At 46.7% G+C, this 16773-nt stretch overlaps 1 protein-coding gene across 6 annotated transcripts in view; it reads right to left on the reverse strand.

Annotated features, from left to right (window-relative positions):
• KALRN (kalirin RhoGEF kinase) overlaps positions 1-16773 on the reverse strand; it is a 640054-nt gene that overhangs the window by 202675 nt on the left and 420606 nt on the right. For all 6 annotated transcript variants that reach the window (XM_065877078.1, XM_065877079.1, XM_065877083.1 and 3 more), the window contains exons 29-33: positions 13858-13969; positions 12047-12237; positions 11510-11611; positions 10035-10177; positions 6886-6988 (exon numbers count right to left, since the gene is read on the reverse strand). In XM_065877078.1, the coding sequence (XP_065733150.1) occupies positions 6886-6988; positions 10035-10177; positions 11510-11611; positions 12047-12237; positions 13858-13969 (651 nt within the window). The remainder of the gene's footprint in view (positions 1-6885; positions 6989-10034; positions 10178-11509; positions 11612-12046; positions 12238-13857; positions 13970-16773) is intronic.

The raw sequence follows: 16773 nt of genomic DNA on the forward strand, positions 1-16773 counted from the left end.
AGTTGTCCATTAAATTCTTTTGGATACATTTTTAGTAGATTTGTATTACACTGTCTTATTTGGATATATCTGAAGGTAAATTCAAAACAAAACCAACCAAACAAACAAACAAAACAAAAACTCTGGTTTTTCTCCAACCAGAAAACATACCAGTGGTCTCTCTGTTTTCTCTCAAATACCAAATCATATGTTATAATATATTTTATAATATATCTATTAGCTATTGTTTGGGGTTATTTATACCTTCTTCTATATTAACACAGATATGGGAGTTTAAAAAGCATGTCTTCTTTTATAATTTTATTTAATCTAATATAACTAAAATAGTAGCAACAAAATAGAGGTCATTCACCCAAATATATCATGAAATTGTGTATATTATACACACACAAAATATCTGGGGATACGGCTAAAAATGCACTTTTCTCTTTATAACTAGTTATATCCTGTTGGTGTGTTGCATCATCTTGATGGTTTTTAATTAGTTAAGTGAAAAATATTACATCGTGTGAACTGACAGGATTTTTATTAGTCCTAACACTGTTGAGTCTCCACATTACCAGATGTTTGGTTTTCCTCCTTAGTGGCGAAAGCCAGTGATCTGTAGGCCCTTAAAACTCCAGGGAGCACGCTGTCTATTTTCTCTCACGCCAGTCGCCTATAGTCACCCGGACAGCAACCTACCCACCGCACATCTCCTCTGCTTCACACCCTCTTTCACACAGGATCTTGGCTAGTCCTTCAAAATCCCAGGAAGCTGAAACCATTGCCTTCACTGTACAGACTTGGAGACTGAGGCATGAAATGATTAAATGACCCACTCTAGGTCCTGCAGCTGGTGAACAACCAGGGACTGAATCCATGCCTGGTCCGTAAACCCATCCCCTTCCTCTGTGCAGTAGATGCCTCTGCAGCCCACTCAGATCCTCTTTCCTGCTGTGGTTCCCATGCCCCAGCTCTTGTGCATGTTGGCTGCTAACAGCTCACAGCTATCACAAAAGGCCAGGCCCCTTGCCCGAAGGTGGGGCAAACTCTGGGTGCAATTCACACTCCAGGTCCAGGAGGGATCAGACTGAGCTAGACTCCAGCTGAAACCACATGTACATTTGCTTTAGCTCCTTCTGCACTGGCCCCTGTTTCTTGCCCCTTTTCCTGAAAGCACACCCTTAATAAACTACATGCATAGGAATCATGGTCTCAGACTCTGCTTCTAGGGAATGGGACCCAATTTGCTCTCCTTCCTCCCAAGAAGCTCTATATCCATCCTTATTCTCTGGAAGGTTTTTCTATTTATGAGCCCATTTAAATGAAGAGATTCTATTTTTTCCCCTCCGTCATCTGTCCCCCGATCAACACTAATCTTTACAAGGAAACTAATTTCTTACATTTAATTTGAGTTCTTCCAATTGCAGCATTAGCCCACTTTTTCTTACAAGAAAAACCTAGAAGCTTTTTATCTCTGATGCTACTAGCAGAAGACTAGGGATGCCATCCTTTCTCTTTCTGGTTATTTACCTTTCTTCCCTATAAGACAATACGCCGAAGGATGGCAGGGCCTTGTTTCACTCATTGCTGTACTCTCAGCATGGAGAGCAACACCTGCTGTGGAGTAAGTGGGCCTTCAACACAGAGCATGTATGAAGAGAGATGGCATAGGCCAACTCAAGGGTTGGGACCTCCCCAAAGCATGGGCTGGACCCTCTTGGACTACAGCCCTTGCACCTAGTGGCCTGCTTTGTGCTCCCAGAGTGCATGTGTCAGGATTACCAGGTTCTGATAAACCAGGTGAGGCTCTTTAGAAGTCTATTCCCAGAAGGCTTCTGCAGCCAGGCTGCCCTGCCCCTTGTTAGAGGCATTACGTTACTGCAGTGAGTGACCTTGTAGGAATCCTTTGACTTTAGAGCGTTTCTTCCCACACGGTAAAACAAAATTTTGGTCATGACCCATTATATCGATTTGACAGTCGAGAGTTTAAAAACTTCTGAGTTAAATCCTAGAATCTCCAGGCTTCTCCAGGCATCTCCCGTCCCCCTTCAGCACATTGTCATTATCAGCCCACCTTGTACCTTAGATCACATTTGCTTGCTTTTGAAATCCCTCCTTAAAAATCACAATCAGTCCCAGGATGTTCCAGCAGTGTTCTTTCCCTTATAATTTTTGCAGAGACTATAGCACTCACAACTCAATTTCCCTGTCTCCAGCCAGTCTGGACATGTCTAGAAATTCATAGTGTATTTTGGATGAAGAGCATCCCTACTAGGAGGTGTTTGTAATGTTTAATTCAATAAGCATATATTGAACATCTCCAGCATGCCTAGTCTAAATGGCAAATATTATACACGCACAGGGACTGTCACTGTCCAGACGGCTGCTTCTGCACCATTAGCTGGTAATTATTCAGCAGACATCCATCGTGTTCAACTACAAGACACTTCTTCACCGCCACCTCATAACTCAGCCTTGCTTGACTACAATTCTATAATTCTGGATGTCTTTGAAGTGTGGTTGCAAAGCTCCATCACTTAATACGTGTATAAGCAAAAGAGACTTTACGGTGGGATGCCCAGAGTAGTGTGAGCATATTCTGGACAGAATAGGAAGGGGCTCAGACCCAGATCTCTATAGAACAAAGTAAGCACATCCATTTGCCTTCAGGGAAATGACACTTTTACATGGGACAGGGGCAAAGTAGAACCTAATTATGCAGACCCATTTGAGAGATGAGCAAAGGCAACTTTGGGGAAAGCTTATTTGTGCCATTTACTGAGGCACCCGTGTTGGCTTTGTCAGCGTTTAACGCAGAATTAATAATATTAGACTGGTTCCTCATCAAGGGAGGATTTACCACAAGCAATCCCAGCTTCTCTGTTATAGAGAAAAGTGGGGGAGTTCCCTTTCCTAGAAAGAAGACTCAGACAAGGAGGGTTCTAAGTGTCAAAACCTGGGTGGGAAATGAGGAGGGGCCGGGCACTGGTCTTCTGTTCTCAACCTTGTCTTTTTAGCCAGAATTTGGATGAAGCCACAAAACGTATGTTTAGCCAATAATGCTGGGAAATGCAGCTGACATACTGGACAGAATAATTTATATTCAAAACATACTGGATTACGGATGGAACTAAACAAGAGAAAATCTAATAGATATTAAGTAGTCTGACACTCAGGTTACTAAGTCACCTGCTGAATTAAGGGCAGTCCATGAAAACAGGCAGGGAGATTCTATGAGCCAGCACTGTACACCCTCCTAGACACGGCGAACCTTCTTAGGGAGGAGGGCAGGCATAGTAGCTCTCGAACAAGGAGATGAATTTGCATCGGTTAGATCACACCTGATGTACTTATATACCATGCTGGAGGCCCCACTTTATACAGATCATTACACACTAGAGTAAACCAGAGGAAGGCAACCAGGATATGGAAGGGTCGGAAAACACATTAATACAAGGAATAGTTGGAGAAACTGAGGACTTCTAAACAAAGAAGATTAAGAGAAAAGACAATTGTCTTCAACTATCTAAAGACTTAGGGGTTACCACTGGCCAAAGGTGATACAATCTGAGGATTAAAGTGGAATACCTGGCAGTAATGGACCATAACCCATTGGATAATAAAATAAGCCACGAGCCAATGCTAACTACAAATAGCTACGTCTTAGATTCTAAGGGTTAGCAAATGGGAAGAGGAGTAAAGTTGCCCTATTATAGACAAGTAAACTGATGTTCCATCCCTTTAGGTCTAATATAGGAAAAAACCTACTGACAGTTAATGAACCAAGGACTCAGAGGGCAGAACTCTACTCAAGAACTTCCAAAGATCCTCAGTCTGCTTAATAATTGTGCACTCTTATTCACAGTATCTAAATTTCTGTTTCCCCTCCAATAAGGATGGAAAGTTAACCTTTACTGAATGTCTAATAGATGCCAACTAAATATATTTTACTTAACCTTCCCAAGGACTCAGTGAGACGGGTATTTGTTTTACAGGTTAGGGAATTAAGGTGCAGTAACTCAGGCAATGTGACACAGAGGGTGAGTGCCAGAGCTGGAATTTGAATCCAGGTGTGTCCAAACTCCTTCCACCCCACCCCAGCGCACAGAGGACACACAAGGGGATTGCAGAGGGGCCTTGGGGCCCCACAGCTCCTCAAGGTCGTCTGTCATGGCCCTTTAATGGTTACATTTACCATCCACCCAGCCCACAGTGCTACGACTCTCACTCCTCTGGATTAGAAGAGGAAGACTGGGGCCTTTCCTAGAAACTCACCAATAAAATGACCCTGATCCCTGTGAGGTGCCTCTGCCCCGTCCTCTCCCCACAGCCACCCTGTTTGCCCAGGTAGGCTCAGCCTACCTGAATCAACCCATTTGCTCTTCCTCTTCTTCAGAGTCTGTTCACCTGACCACTTGGAAAACAATGGAGACCAGTTTCCTGGTCTTCGGGTATAGATAGGGGGAAATTTAACTTTGTTGATAACATCTATGAATTCAAAGATACCAATAAATGGTTTCTCTGATGAAGGACAGGGCAGGTCAAGGGAACACCTGGCTGTCCTGATCTCACTGCTCAGTGTCAGAAGAGTAAGAACATTCTAACTGCAGTGCAAGGTCACAGACAGGCCCTCCCTTTATCTGACTATTTCTAAGCAATTTTCCAGGTTTTGTGTCAGAACACAGAATCTTTCTTCATCTCCCAACCCGCTGCCCATGCTGAGAAGGTAATTAAGGGTTAATGTTCCCAACAGGCCGGGAACATTACCTGCAGCTTTCTGCTTGCAAGTAAGGAAACTTCTAGGCTTCTTTAGCATATTTAAAAATACAATATTTGTATGTTTGGCTGCTTTCAGACCACCTGTTTTAGCTTCCTTTTCATGTCGGAGTTCTCTACCCACTCTGTTCATTCATTCCCCAAGTACTTCCTGAGCATCCATGTGTGTTATGTGCTGAGGATACAGCCATGAAACAGACAGACACAACCCCGGCCCTCATCAGGGCTTAAGAGCCTGGCTATAGAGACATACATGAAACGAAAATTACACATATAAGGATTCACACTCAACAAAGCATCCACATGTCTCTACAGTATCCAGCACAGAGCTCGGCATGTGGAGGGTGTTTTTCATGAGCATGTGACTGATGTTTTTGTGGAATGTGCAGAAGGTCTGGCCAGCTGAGTTCATCTTAGCATTGGGAGCGCAAAGCTTTGACTTTAATAAGAGTGAGGGAGAAACATGACAGTGAATCAGGGAGACCCGGGTTCTGGTTCTTGCTTTTCCACTCACCACTAGGATTTTCTTAGACGAGTCACTCAGTCTTTCTGGGCGTCAGTTTCCTTACTTGTGGATAATGTGTAAGTACCAGGGTTCCTCATTAACAAAGAAGTGCCTGCTGTCGGAGGCGTTCTATTCTAACCACACTCACCTTGCCAGAGGACAAGGAAAGGCTGGAGCCAGGGCTTCCTAAGACAGCCGTCTCTGGCAGAGGTGTCTGTTTAAGGGCCGCGGGGAAGACAAAGCAGCAGCTGGAAGGGAGGCATCCCCCAGACCATGGAATTAATAGGCTGCTATGTCTGAACATGGGAAACATGCACTTCACTTACCGCCCACTGACTGTTTAAAAATAAACACTTTCATTCATAGGATACTCTGGGTTATAGTTCTAAACAACGGATCAGAGGAGAAAGGAAAGTACAGAAATAGTTTCCTTTGTATGTTTTACAAGTAGAAAAAAAACAATTTTCCATCCACTCTGATAGTCAAAAGTGGCTTAGAAACTTGAAGGCAGGACGTCAAACAGAATTAATTACCTTGCAAGTCCTTGCACACTAGTCTAGAGTATGATTTAGCACCATGATCTTAGGAGGTTTGGGGGGCATAGTCTTTTTTTTTTTCCTTCCCAGTAAGAAAAAAATTAGGAAAAATCCTAATGAATGCAGATTATCTTTTTAAAATGCCCCTAACTTAGAAAACTAAAATGAAGCGAGGACACAGCCTGTTGCCTGAGGCTGAAGGACTAAGGCCAAAATACTAGGTCTAGAAACTAGGGCCAAATGGTCCTTGTAAACCCATACCTTTATTAATACAATCCCTAGTATTCAGAAAACGATCATCTCAAACTCTTCCGACCCTGAGGTAAGCAAATGAGAGTAGGGTCAGAGACAGAACCTTCCCCGTCCCTGCTGCACATTCAGACCGCTGAATTCCTCCGCCAGCTCGAGCAAATGCGCTGAGTCTTTGCTACGTTCTCCTTTCTTTGGCTCCCCATCAGAGCTCCTAACTTTTGCTTACTTGCTCCAAAATGTAAGCAAGCAAGTGACCAGGTTTTCTCCTGAGACAACTGCATCCCTCCACGCCGCTTCAAATACCACTTCCTGGTCCTCTGCCCCTCAGGAACTGAGCCCCAATACTCTGGACAGAGGCGGGCATCATTTCCACCGGAGCCCCTTCGGACAGGAGGCCCCTTCCAACCAGCATCTCTGTGGCCATTTCCCAAATCACTGATCTTGGTCTAAATTTAGGTCTCTGGAAACTATCCCAGCCTCAGCTCCCTGAGTTCCAGCCTCCCAGAAGGCAGAGCAGCCCAGGCAGCGCCGGTGAGGCATCTCAGTAGGAGAGGAAACCCAGACTCACTCTTCACCCTCGCCAGTTCTGCTAAACTCTCATGACGTGAGAGGTCTGGCTGGCCACCTCAGTCTTCTGCCCCTCAGACAAGATCTCCATGCTGTGACATACCTCCTCCAGCCCTGCTCCTTCCCCTTTGGCCGGCACAAAGAGACCACTGGCTCCTGAGGTCAGGCTCCACCATGGGAGAAATTCCTCTAGGGGTTAACTCTCCAGGGGTGGTTAAGCCAACAAGAAGTCTTGGGGGAAGGAAGGTTGGGGCACTGTCCTACCTTGTCACTGTCCACTGTGTTCTGAGAGGTCCTAGAGGCAATGGAGATGGTGTCTGGCTGGCTGCTCCCATCCCCCTGGCTGTCAACATCCTCTACTCCATCCCTGCAGGAAGAAGAGAAAAGCAACAGGGGTGGGGGTGGGGGGAGCGACTGTGGGCTTAGAGCACACAAGGGTTTCCAGCTGGGCTGGCGGAGCAGAGCCTTAGCGCTTTCCAGCAGGGATGTGTCTAAAATTATCCCATGAAAGGAAGCAGTCCCATGTAATTTTCAATGATGTCACTTCTTGCACTTAGCAAATACATAATCACTATGTTGATAACTGAACACAAATGACTCCTCTCCATAACTCCTCGGGCCCACGGTGCAGAGTGGGCAGCTACTTACTTATTTTCACAAGAATGGGTCTATAAAAGGCAGTAGGAAGAAGTATGTCCTGCTTAGAACCTAGGCTTCTCTCCAGCTGCCTGGGTCATCTGCAACAGTCCCAGAGTTCAGGGTATTCAAACAGATTTTCTGTATATGATGTAACAGGGTGGGGGTGGCTTATAGCTGGCTTATAAAGAGAAGAGAACTGAGAAGATATCTTTTTGACCCGTGTTTCTTTTGCTCAAGAAAATGGGGTGGGACATCTTCTCCGGGGGAGATTATCCTTGGGAAGGTCAGACCCTCAACTTCTGGGTCTGGAGGAGTTTATTGCCTTCATTTTGGTGGGTCTTGGTGATCTCATGCTTATTTATGATGATTTCTTATTAACACAGAAGACCAAGGCATCTTCTCAAAGATAAGAGGACGGTCACAGATTCTGCAGCAGCTTTTGAGCCAGCTGTGCTCCGTCTGATAAGATAGTCTCCTAAGTGCACTCCTGACGTTTGGACCCCTTCCTGGGCCCCTGGACCACACTGCTGTCCCATTCACATGCTCCCTCAACTCTCCAGCTTTAGAACTGGGTCCCAATCCTACACTGAACCCAAAGCTCTGGCCAACGGGGATTAGATGCCTGGGAAGTAGTGAAGGCTGAAGAGTCTGTGTCAGGAGAAACTGGAGATGTGGGCCAGGGGTTGGATAAACCAGCCCAGGAAGTGACAGCTCTTGCTATGGAGGTCTTTGTGAAAGTCACACCCCTGATACTGCTTATGGAGAAGTATAGCCTTAGGGGAAATGGGAACTCAGTGCCTGACAGTGTTACCACGTGGGCAACATATCCCATATACCGAAGCTCAGAGTCTAAATAACTACAATCTGGAGTGTGAGTGTGTGTGGACATGCGTGTGCATGTGGGCATACATGGGATGCCAATGTACATACACTGGGTCTGCTAGTCATAAAAAGTGTTTTCTCCCACCCAGAACACTTCTAAGTCAATTGTTCTCTCACCACCATTTGTGGGCTTGGGAAATGCCAATTTATTTTAATAATATAAGCCACAGATTCATAGGAAGGAAGATCTGCTGTAGAAAGAAATTATGTGATGTATTTCAAAACCAAAAATAAAGGAGTTTCAGATCATCTGTTGTTTCTGATATCTGGACCAGTGCTCCCCACCATTTGTAGACAATTGAGAGCTGGCTGTAGTGCTGCTTCCCACTATTCTGGCCCATTGCAGGCCCTTCTGGTCCACACCAGATGAGGCCAGTTCTGGGGGATGTGGGGAGTCCATCTAGGAGTGTCGGTTGCATTACCCAAGCCAGTCCACTCCTCTGTAAACTCTGTCCCCATCTGCAGGGAGCCAAGCTAATGAAATAACACAATACCTGGCTCTTCTCTTGGCAGAGACTGCCAAGGTTTCTCCCCCTCTCATCACAGGACAATGACCAAGAAAAGGTGTGAGGCATTTCCAAGATATGTCCATCCCATGTTCTAGAGATGCTCAAACTCTCCTACTATAGGAAAAAGGGGCTTTTTTTGCAGAGTAACCCTAGATAAGCTCACCTGAATATCCTTCCCATTATGGTCCTGGACCTTCAATTCCTTATAACTGTTTCCATTCTCTCTTCTTTACTGAAGTAGAGGCTTCCTACAGCAGGGTCTGTCTCTAGTGCTAAACTAAGTCTGCCCCTTACCTGGACTCTGGACAAAGGTAACTGAAATCAAAATAACCCCTCCCTAACACAGTCATAATTGTTCCTTCAGCACGAGAGGGGACCTTATCCTGGTCATGCTGGTCTTGGGGCTCCTGCCTCCTGGAGGAAACTCTCTCTACCTTAGCCACACCCTTCTTTTGGCTACCACCTCCCTTGGTGGCTCCCAAGCCTGTGTAGCCTGGTTGGCACCCAAGGGTCAACTAAAATCTCCTGAATTTAATCCATTCATGAATAGGAGAGGAGAGGACAGCCTGTTATCACCAACATCCATCACCTCCATAACTGTTTTTGTTTTGTTTTTTCTTTTCCAAAACTGGTATGAAGCTTTTATATGCTTTCTCTTGAAGTGCCCTTCAAAAGAGTCATTGTAGGTGACTGTAACATGGAGACATGAGAAAGAAATACTTAAGCAGTCATCACTGGTCTTAGGAAAACTCAGACTCAGAAGGGCCCAGAGAGATGCAGATATAAAAAATAAGTCCTCTTCTGCCCCATCATTCTGCTTATCTCAGATGAATGAAGACGAGGACTCTTGGGGCTTGCAGTAAGAGCTGCAGTGACAGTCCCACCATACCACGCCCACATTACGGTCCTTTGGCTGTCTAGCCAGTCCAGAGAGCCCCGACTCAAAGCCACCTCCTTCCCAAAGATTTCCCCAGACACTTCACTCCAGTGCTCATCCAAGTCCCCTCTCCTTGATGCCTGCAGCATTTCCTGTCCCTACGGGTGGTCCTGCTTCTTCTTGTCTAACTATTCCACCTGTGAGATGTGACTGTCAGGTGGTTCTTGAGGGAATGTACTCATCTTACACTTCCTTTTATCTTCCCCAGGTACCCAGCACTGTGTTTATCAGAGGACAGGTGCCCAGGGAAGCCCTGCTGAATGTAATTGACAGTAACAGTAATGAGATGCTTAAAGAGAAGGTGACTCCTCTTAGGTAGAACTCAGTGGGGTGTCACAGAGAGGGGTGCCGCCTTCAGAGTGCACCGCCCCGTGGAAGCAAAGGTTCACCCCACCCCCACTCCCGGAAGCCTGTGAGGCTGTGCTGGGGGCAGAGACGCTGGTTACCTCTTACTATTGTTCCTCTGTTTGGCTGGTGTTTTGGGGAGCTGAATTGGCTCCTTTAAAGCTCCTTTCAGGTGAATGATCCTCTCTTGAATCACCTCGCGTATGTTCTTGATCCATTCCTGCTTGGTTTCTATGTTGGAGGCCTGGAGTGCCATAGGGAGAGAGAGTGAGAATCCCATTTCCCTTCAATCCACTGAGACAGTTCTCAACCCTCCTCTTGCAGGCTTAGTCCATCATCTTCAAGGATACCAAATGTTGGAGGGGTTTATTTCTCTCGTTTTATACTTGTGACTCTTCAATCCCAGAGACATGCCTTCTTCAACTCCTAGAACAGGGCTATGACCCCAAGACTCAATGTAGATTTCTACGGGATGATTTTCAGTTATTTAATAACCTGGGAGGCACTGACCAACACTGATAACTGCCCCTGCTGGGCCAAGGGTTAACACTTCAGTTACTAGATTCTGAGGAGGTCTGGGGAGTACAGGAGGGGCAGCAAGGGGGCATTTGGAGGCAGCAGCCATTTACCAACTGGTATAACTGGATATATGTCAGGAGGCTCAACACCTACATGGCTGCCTAGGTTTGTACTGATTGAAAGTCAGTCCTGGGTTTTTAGCCCGGTAAACCTGTTCATTGAAGGCATTGCTACCACTCCATGAATACCCCATTTGTCTCCCTGGAAGTTTTTTCAGGTACTTCTGCCTCATGTCAGGTAGCAGCTGTGCTGGCAATTCAGAGTAAACAAGTGTGAAGCTTGGTCAGGGCTGGCCCATCTCTTCCTTGGGGATGGGCACTTCCCTGGTAAGCACATGGCTGGTGGGTGCGCCGTGTGCAGGATCTCTCCTCAGTTACACTAACAGGACCACAGGCACTGACTCAGTTCCCAGGCTACATGCACTCTGGGGAGCTGAGGTGACTCCTTACGGCCCCTTCTCCACACTCCTCTCAATCAGCATAGTTCCCATGTTAGTATGGTTCACTAGAGCTCCTAGAACATAAGTTCCCAGAGGAACTGGGTTCATATCCCATACATAGTTATCCTCCACAGCACTGAGCAGAATACCTTACATGTGGAAGGTGTTCAGGAAGAAAAATGTTGAGTGAATGTGGAGCAAATCAAGGTGCCGTTTACCAAAGGGTCATTTGTTGTCCTTGCCACTTGAAGGAGCCATATGGACAGAACGTATTTAAGTGGGCCCTGTTGAGGCCATTCCTTGCCTTCTTCCCGCCATGCTCCAACAGGTGCCTGCACTTAGGAGACCACCTATCTTGAGATTTCAGGCTACTTTCATGATAGAATTTGCATCTCAACACCCATGTGAAGCTGCCCTTCCCGAGAGAGAGAGAAGCCCAGTGGCCTGGTGGAGGAGTCTCCAGGCCCCAGCTTTCAGGTGGATCCTGCCCACATCCCTCCGCATTCCCTTCAGCTATCCCCAACCTTGGTCTTGTGCCCAACAGAGAGCAGTACTTACTTTCAGCACTGTTTTATTGTCTGAGGATGGGGTGCGCCCAGACCACAAGGCGAATTTGCAGGGATCGCCCTCTACGTGCTCCGTCACACCCAGCTCTGAGGTCTGTAGACAGGAAATGCCTGTGAGAGGCGGGGAAGGGGAGGGCAGTGGGGAGACTTAGGGCTGGGGTTGGGAAGGGAAAGGCAACAGAGAGGAGAGGACCGAGGGAGGGGCTCTGTCAATCAAACTTAAACAGATCGGATGTTCTGTTCTTCTACCCAGGATGCAAGGACCTACAGGCACGTGCCTGATGAGCAGGTAGCAGGGAGGGAAGGTGAAGAGGGAGGCGCCCAAAGCCAACTGGAAGAAGAACGGTGAACGCTAAGATGCAAAGGTGGGAGTTGAGGGGGCGCTTTCCAACTAGGATGCATTTTCATTTGTCCAGGATGGTTTTGGTGTGGCGCCAGGGGAGAGATGAGCGGAGTGTTCAAGATCCCTTCCTACCCAAGGGCACTATGCAAATGGGGAGTCTCGTCTGACCCCACCTGCCCCACCTACCAGTAGCTTGTTCTTGTAAACATATTTTGTGTGTCCTGAAGAGTCTTTGATCTCCTTGCTGAAGACCAAGGAGATCTCAAAGAGGAACAGGTGTCGCTCGCGCCCCTTCCGGATCAGCGACTTGGGGTCCCACACTTGAAAGGCATCCTGCAGAATCAGCTCCCCCTGCACGTCCAGGTTCTCATCGAACCCTGAAAAACACCCAGGTCTCCTCTCCAGAACCAGTATCAGTGGAACCTCCTGCAAAGCTCCTGTGCAGCCTCCCCCAGCCCCACTGTCAGCCGGGGACCTCCTGCAAAGTAAACCCCATCTCTCCTTCTCCCTCCACAGCTCCCACTGTCCCTGTCTTGGAGCTCGGAGTGGGGCTGAGGACAAACGCTGCCTGCCTGAGTGCCCTTGACTCTAGCCCATTTGTTGTTGCTTCATTTCTTACGTTCCATTCCTAGGACTCTTCCTAGGATCGCTCCTATACTACGTGGTGCACAAGCCTTCAACAATTTATATTCACGCCACTTTAATAGAGGTTCTGAAACTTTAGTGTGGGTAAGAATCACCTAGATCGCTTATGAGAACACAGATTCCTGCCCATTCCTCAACGCCCAAGACACTGGGATTCAGTAGGGATGGGGTGGAGCCCATGAATTTGCGCTCTGACGAGCTCCCAGGTGCCGCTGCTGCTGGTGCACAGAGCATCCCTTGAGTAGCTGGATCCGGAATACACGTCAGGGACAGGCCGGAGGAGAGGGTACTTACAGAGGCGGACATGCAGGGGTGGGGGTGGGCGTGGGGAGCAGGTGCAAACAGAAAAGAAGAGGTGGAGAAAGTGTGACACTAGGAATATGTTCAGATGGACAGGGTTCAGTCTAGAGCAGGTAATCAGGGCTCCTTTGCATGAAGAAGTGGGGCTTCCTGTGCTAAGGGTGGCCCAGGAAGTACTGAAACCAGACCAAGTCTTTTAGATGGCGTTGGGGCAGGGCAAGTGGTGGGGGGTGATGGAGCCCAGAAGAGAGAAAATACCCCACAGGTTTACCATGTACAATGGAGTAGACTCACCTTCCTTATCTCACCTGTTTGTCAGCCCAGATTGGGATACTGAGTATTAACACATCGAACAGTTTCCACCCCAAAGAGGCTGCTCTGCCCATATCTGCTCTGTTCTGCGGTGTTAGGAGCACTTATTGGAGTCTCACTCTACCAGGTTTCTGGGTCCCAAGAGCATGGTTCCAGCCGTTGAACATGCTTCAGCAAAGTCCTATCAGGTTTAGCTGGCTGGACTTTTCTTACCAGCTAGGAAGGGCATGAGGGTAGCTGCATGCCAACGTGAATGTACTTAATGCAACTGAACTGTACATTTAGAACTGGTTAGGACAGTAAACTTCATGTTACGTGTATTTTAGTATGTAAAAGAAGAGCAGGGCACAAGGCTAAAGACGGTGCGTGTGTGTACGTGCAGGATTTCTACTTATTCTGATGACAAACGCAGTGCAAATGTTATGCAGAGGAGGAGGGCTGCTGTGGGTCAGGGGCTCCAGCACATTTATAGTAAGGATGACAGCCTGTCCTGCTCTACCTCGCAGGCAGCAAGTTGTCCACATATTTGATTCGGCACAGGCCTGGAGGCAGGTGTTAGCTGAGCCAGCCCCTGTGGATCTCCTCTCACGCTTCCCCAGGACCTATGTAACAATTTGCCATTTCTCCTCTCTTCTAGCTTGGCCCCTTGCCTGACTTCATGCCACTTCCCTCCCATGACACAAGCTTCATGGTCTTAGGAAAGGAGGCGGCTCCCCTGAGGAGGCTGAGAGGACAGCTACCTTCCAGCATGCTGACGTGCATGGCATCATTGGCTTTCTTTGGGACGCTGAGCATCACCTCCAGGCCATCCTTGAGCTCCCCTTTCCCTTCTTCGCAGCAAGTTAAAAGTTCCTGCGAAAAAAGTCCGGATACATTGAGAACCGTTTCCCCCAGCTTCCCCACCCTCCCGCTACCTAACGCCTCAAGGCAATTATATACCAATTCCTCAAGGAATTGTATACCAGCTTCATTCTCTGTAATGGTCCCCTCTGAGGTATAAGGAAAGTGGGGTGGGGTGGAAAGGTTATCTCCAAAGAATTCAACCACCATGCTTTTCCCAGGCTGAGCTTCCTCAGCTCAGTCTAATCCAAACTAACTCAATTCAACCCAACTCCCAAATGGCTGGCACTAGAAGTCAGCAGCTAGGGCATTCTCTGTCACTCGACTGACCTCCTGGAGGTCAGGGAATACCCCTGGCAAAACACATGAACAGAGGTGCAGTGCTGTGTGATCATAAAGACGAGACAAATGGTGTGCGAAGGACACACGGCGCTCATACATTGCTGCGTGCCTACTGCCAGCACCACTTTTATTTACACACCTCTACTGCCTGAATGATTTCCACCATACTGGGAGCAACTTGGGGTTACAGACATTACAGGCACAGTTTTTCAGTTATCAAAGATTTTTAGATCATATGGATCAGGAGTTCCTAACCTAGGGCCAATAGATGGGGTTCTGGATTAGTCCTTGCGTTGTCAGATGAGGACACTGTGATTAATAGGGACAGAGATTTCCCCCAGGTTATAGAATTCACTAGAGGCCATGCAGGAGCCTGAATCCAGGTCTCCTGAACCCAAATCCAAGTACTCCATCCACCACGCCAACCTGTCTTCCACCTGTCCTCCTGGAGCGTGTCCTCTCTTTTACATCCTCATTGGAGACTAGGTCATTACTATATCCATAAAAGATATATAGTATCTGGTGGATGGAGAAAAGATAATTTCCAACTGTTTTAGTAACCATAAAGGCCACTCGGAATGATTTCACCCAAACCAGAAGAATGCTGGCTTTCATTGTTCCTATCAGGGTTATCGTATCTTGCTCACTTGGACAATGGGAAGGAAAAGGTTAAGAGATCTACAATCCATACTCTCTCCTTCTGTGGAGGAGAGAGGGAATGGTGTAAGGGAAGGCAGGGAATGGGTGGATGGGTGGGGATGCATTTCCAGGAAAGAAAGAAGTTGACAAGATCAAACCTTATAAACACATTAATGACAGACCTCTTGACAAATTAGTAGTACTTGCTAGCAGGAGAGTACTTATTTATGGAGTGCTGTTAGTAGGATATATCTGGTCTGTCTAGGACTTCTCATGGTAAACGAACATAGAATCCATGGGCAATATCACATAAGTTACACAACTGTCTAAGTAAAAAGTGATTACATTTCATGACCAAAATGGCTCTCTTCAGGGTAAGTGATAGGATGCAACCTACATCATTTAGAAACCTCGCATGTTAATCAGGGCCACAGCACATCCTGATGCTGTAAGAAAGGACTTGGAGCTATTGGTGATCTTCTCTCTGTGTTTTATCTCTGTTTTGGGATTATTTGTATCTTTGAAATTATTAGTAAAGCTTTATACTTGGTAAGATTATCTGATTAATGAGCATCTGATATGAGAATCCAAGCCTTTGTGTCATCTTGGATACATTTCCATATGAAGAAGAGAGCTTTGAGTGTCCAAAGAAGAGGTGAACTGCCCAGAGTACATGTTTGGGAGGTAGACATGATCAGTTCTCAGCTCTGTCCTTGGTTCCAGTCAGTATAATAGCATCATCATTCAGAAAGCTGTATTTACTTCTGCCAACCTGAAGTTCTCTGATTCTCCCCATCCTTTCCTAATTTTGATCCTCCCAACCTGTTCTCATACATCATCAAAGGAACTTCTAGGCAGAAACATAAGACAAAAATAAGAAATATGCTTCAGGGATTTCCCTGGTGGCACAGTGGTTAAGAATCCACCTGCCAATGCAGGGGACAAGGGTTCGAGCCCTGGTCCAGGAAGATCCCACATGCCGTGGAGCAACTAAGCCCACGCGCCACAACTACTGAGCCTGCACTCTAGAGCCCGTGAGCCACAACTGATGAGCTCGCATGCCACAACTACTGAAGCCCACGTGCCTAGAGCCTGTGCTCTGCAACAAGAGAAGCCACCGCAACGACAAGCCTGTGCACCGCAACGAAGAGTAGCCTCCTCTCGCCACAACTAAAGAAAGCCTGCGCGCAGCAACAAAGACCGAACTCACCCAAAAAAAAAAAAAAGAGAAAGAAAGAAAGAAATATGCTTCAGTTTGCAACAGAAAACACCAATTAGTTTAACCTCCCAAAGTAATTTGGCAAGTCCACCGATCAACTAGCAAAACCAATGAGTTCTCCTCAGATCCCTGCTATGGTTTACGACAAGGAGAAGGTTCCATATTTAATTTTAGACTCCACAAGGACAGACGCAGCAGATTTACATGCAGACAATTGAACACTCTGACTTTCACTTTCATGCAACACCTAAAGGGAGGAACCCCAGAGGATACTGATAATTAAATATCAATTTATTCGGAATAAAACTAACTTTAATAAGAAAATAAATCCCATATTATTTATTTATAGTAAAAGCAAACTATTTTTCTTTTACTCAGCAAGCACTCTGCTACCAGCACATTTAAAAGAGGTCAAATTTATCTTAACTCTTTTTTGTCCCAAATAATTTTTCAATGTCTCTACAACAAATTCCCCCTACTTTACCGTCTCCCTTCTCAGTTACCTGCACGGTCCTCTCTCCCTAAAACATCCAGTTACAGAATGAAGGCCCAGAGCCCACCCCTCCATCTGCCTAAAGCAAAACACAGGGAAGCCCATCCATCCTCTACTTCCCTC

This window comes from Phocoena phocoena, chromosome 4, assembly GCF_963924675.1.
Source record: "Phocoena phocoena chromosome 4, mPhoPho1.1, whole genome shotgun sequence".
Taxonomy (NCBI): Eukaryota; Metazoa; Chordata; class Mammalia; order Artiodactyla; family Phocoenidae; genus Phocoena; species Phocoena phocoena.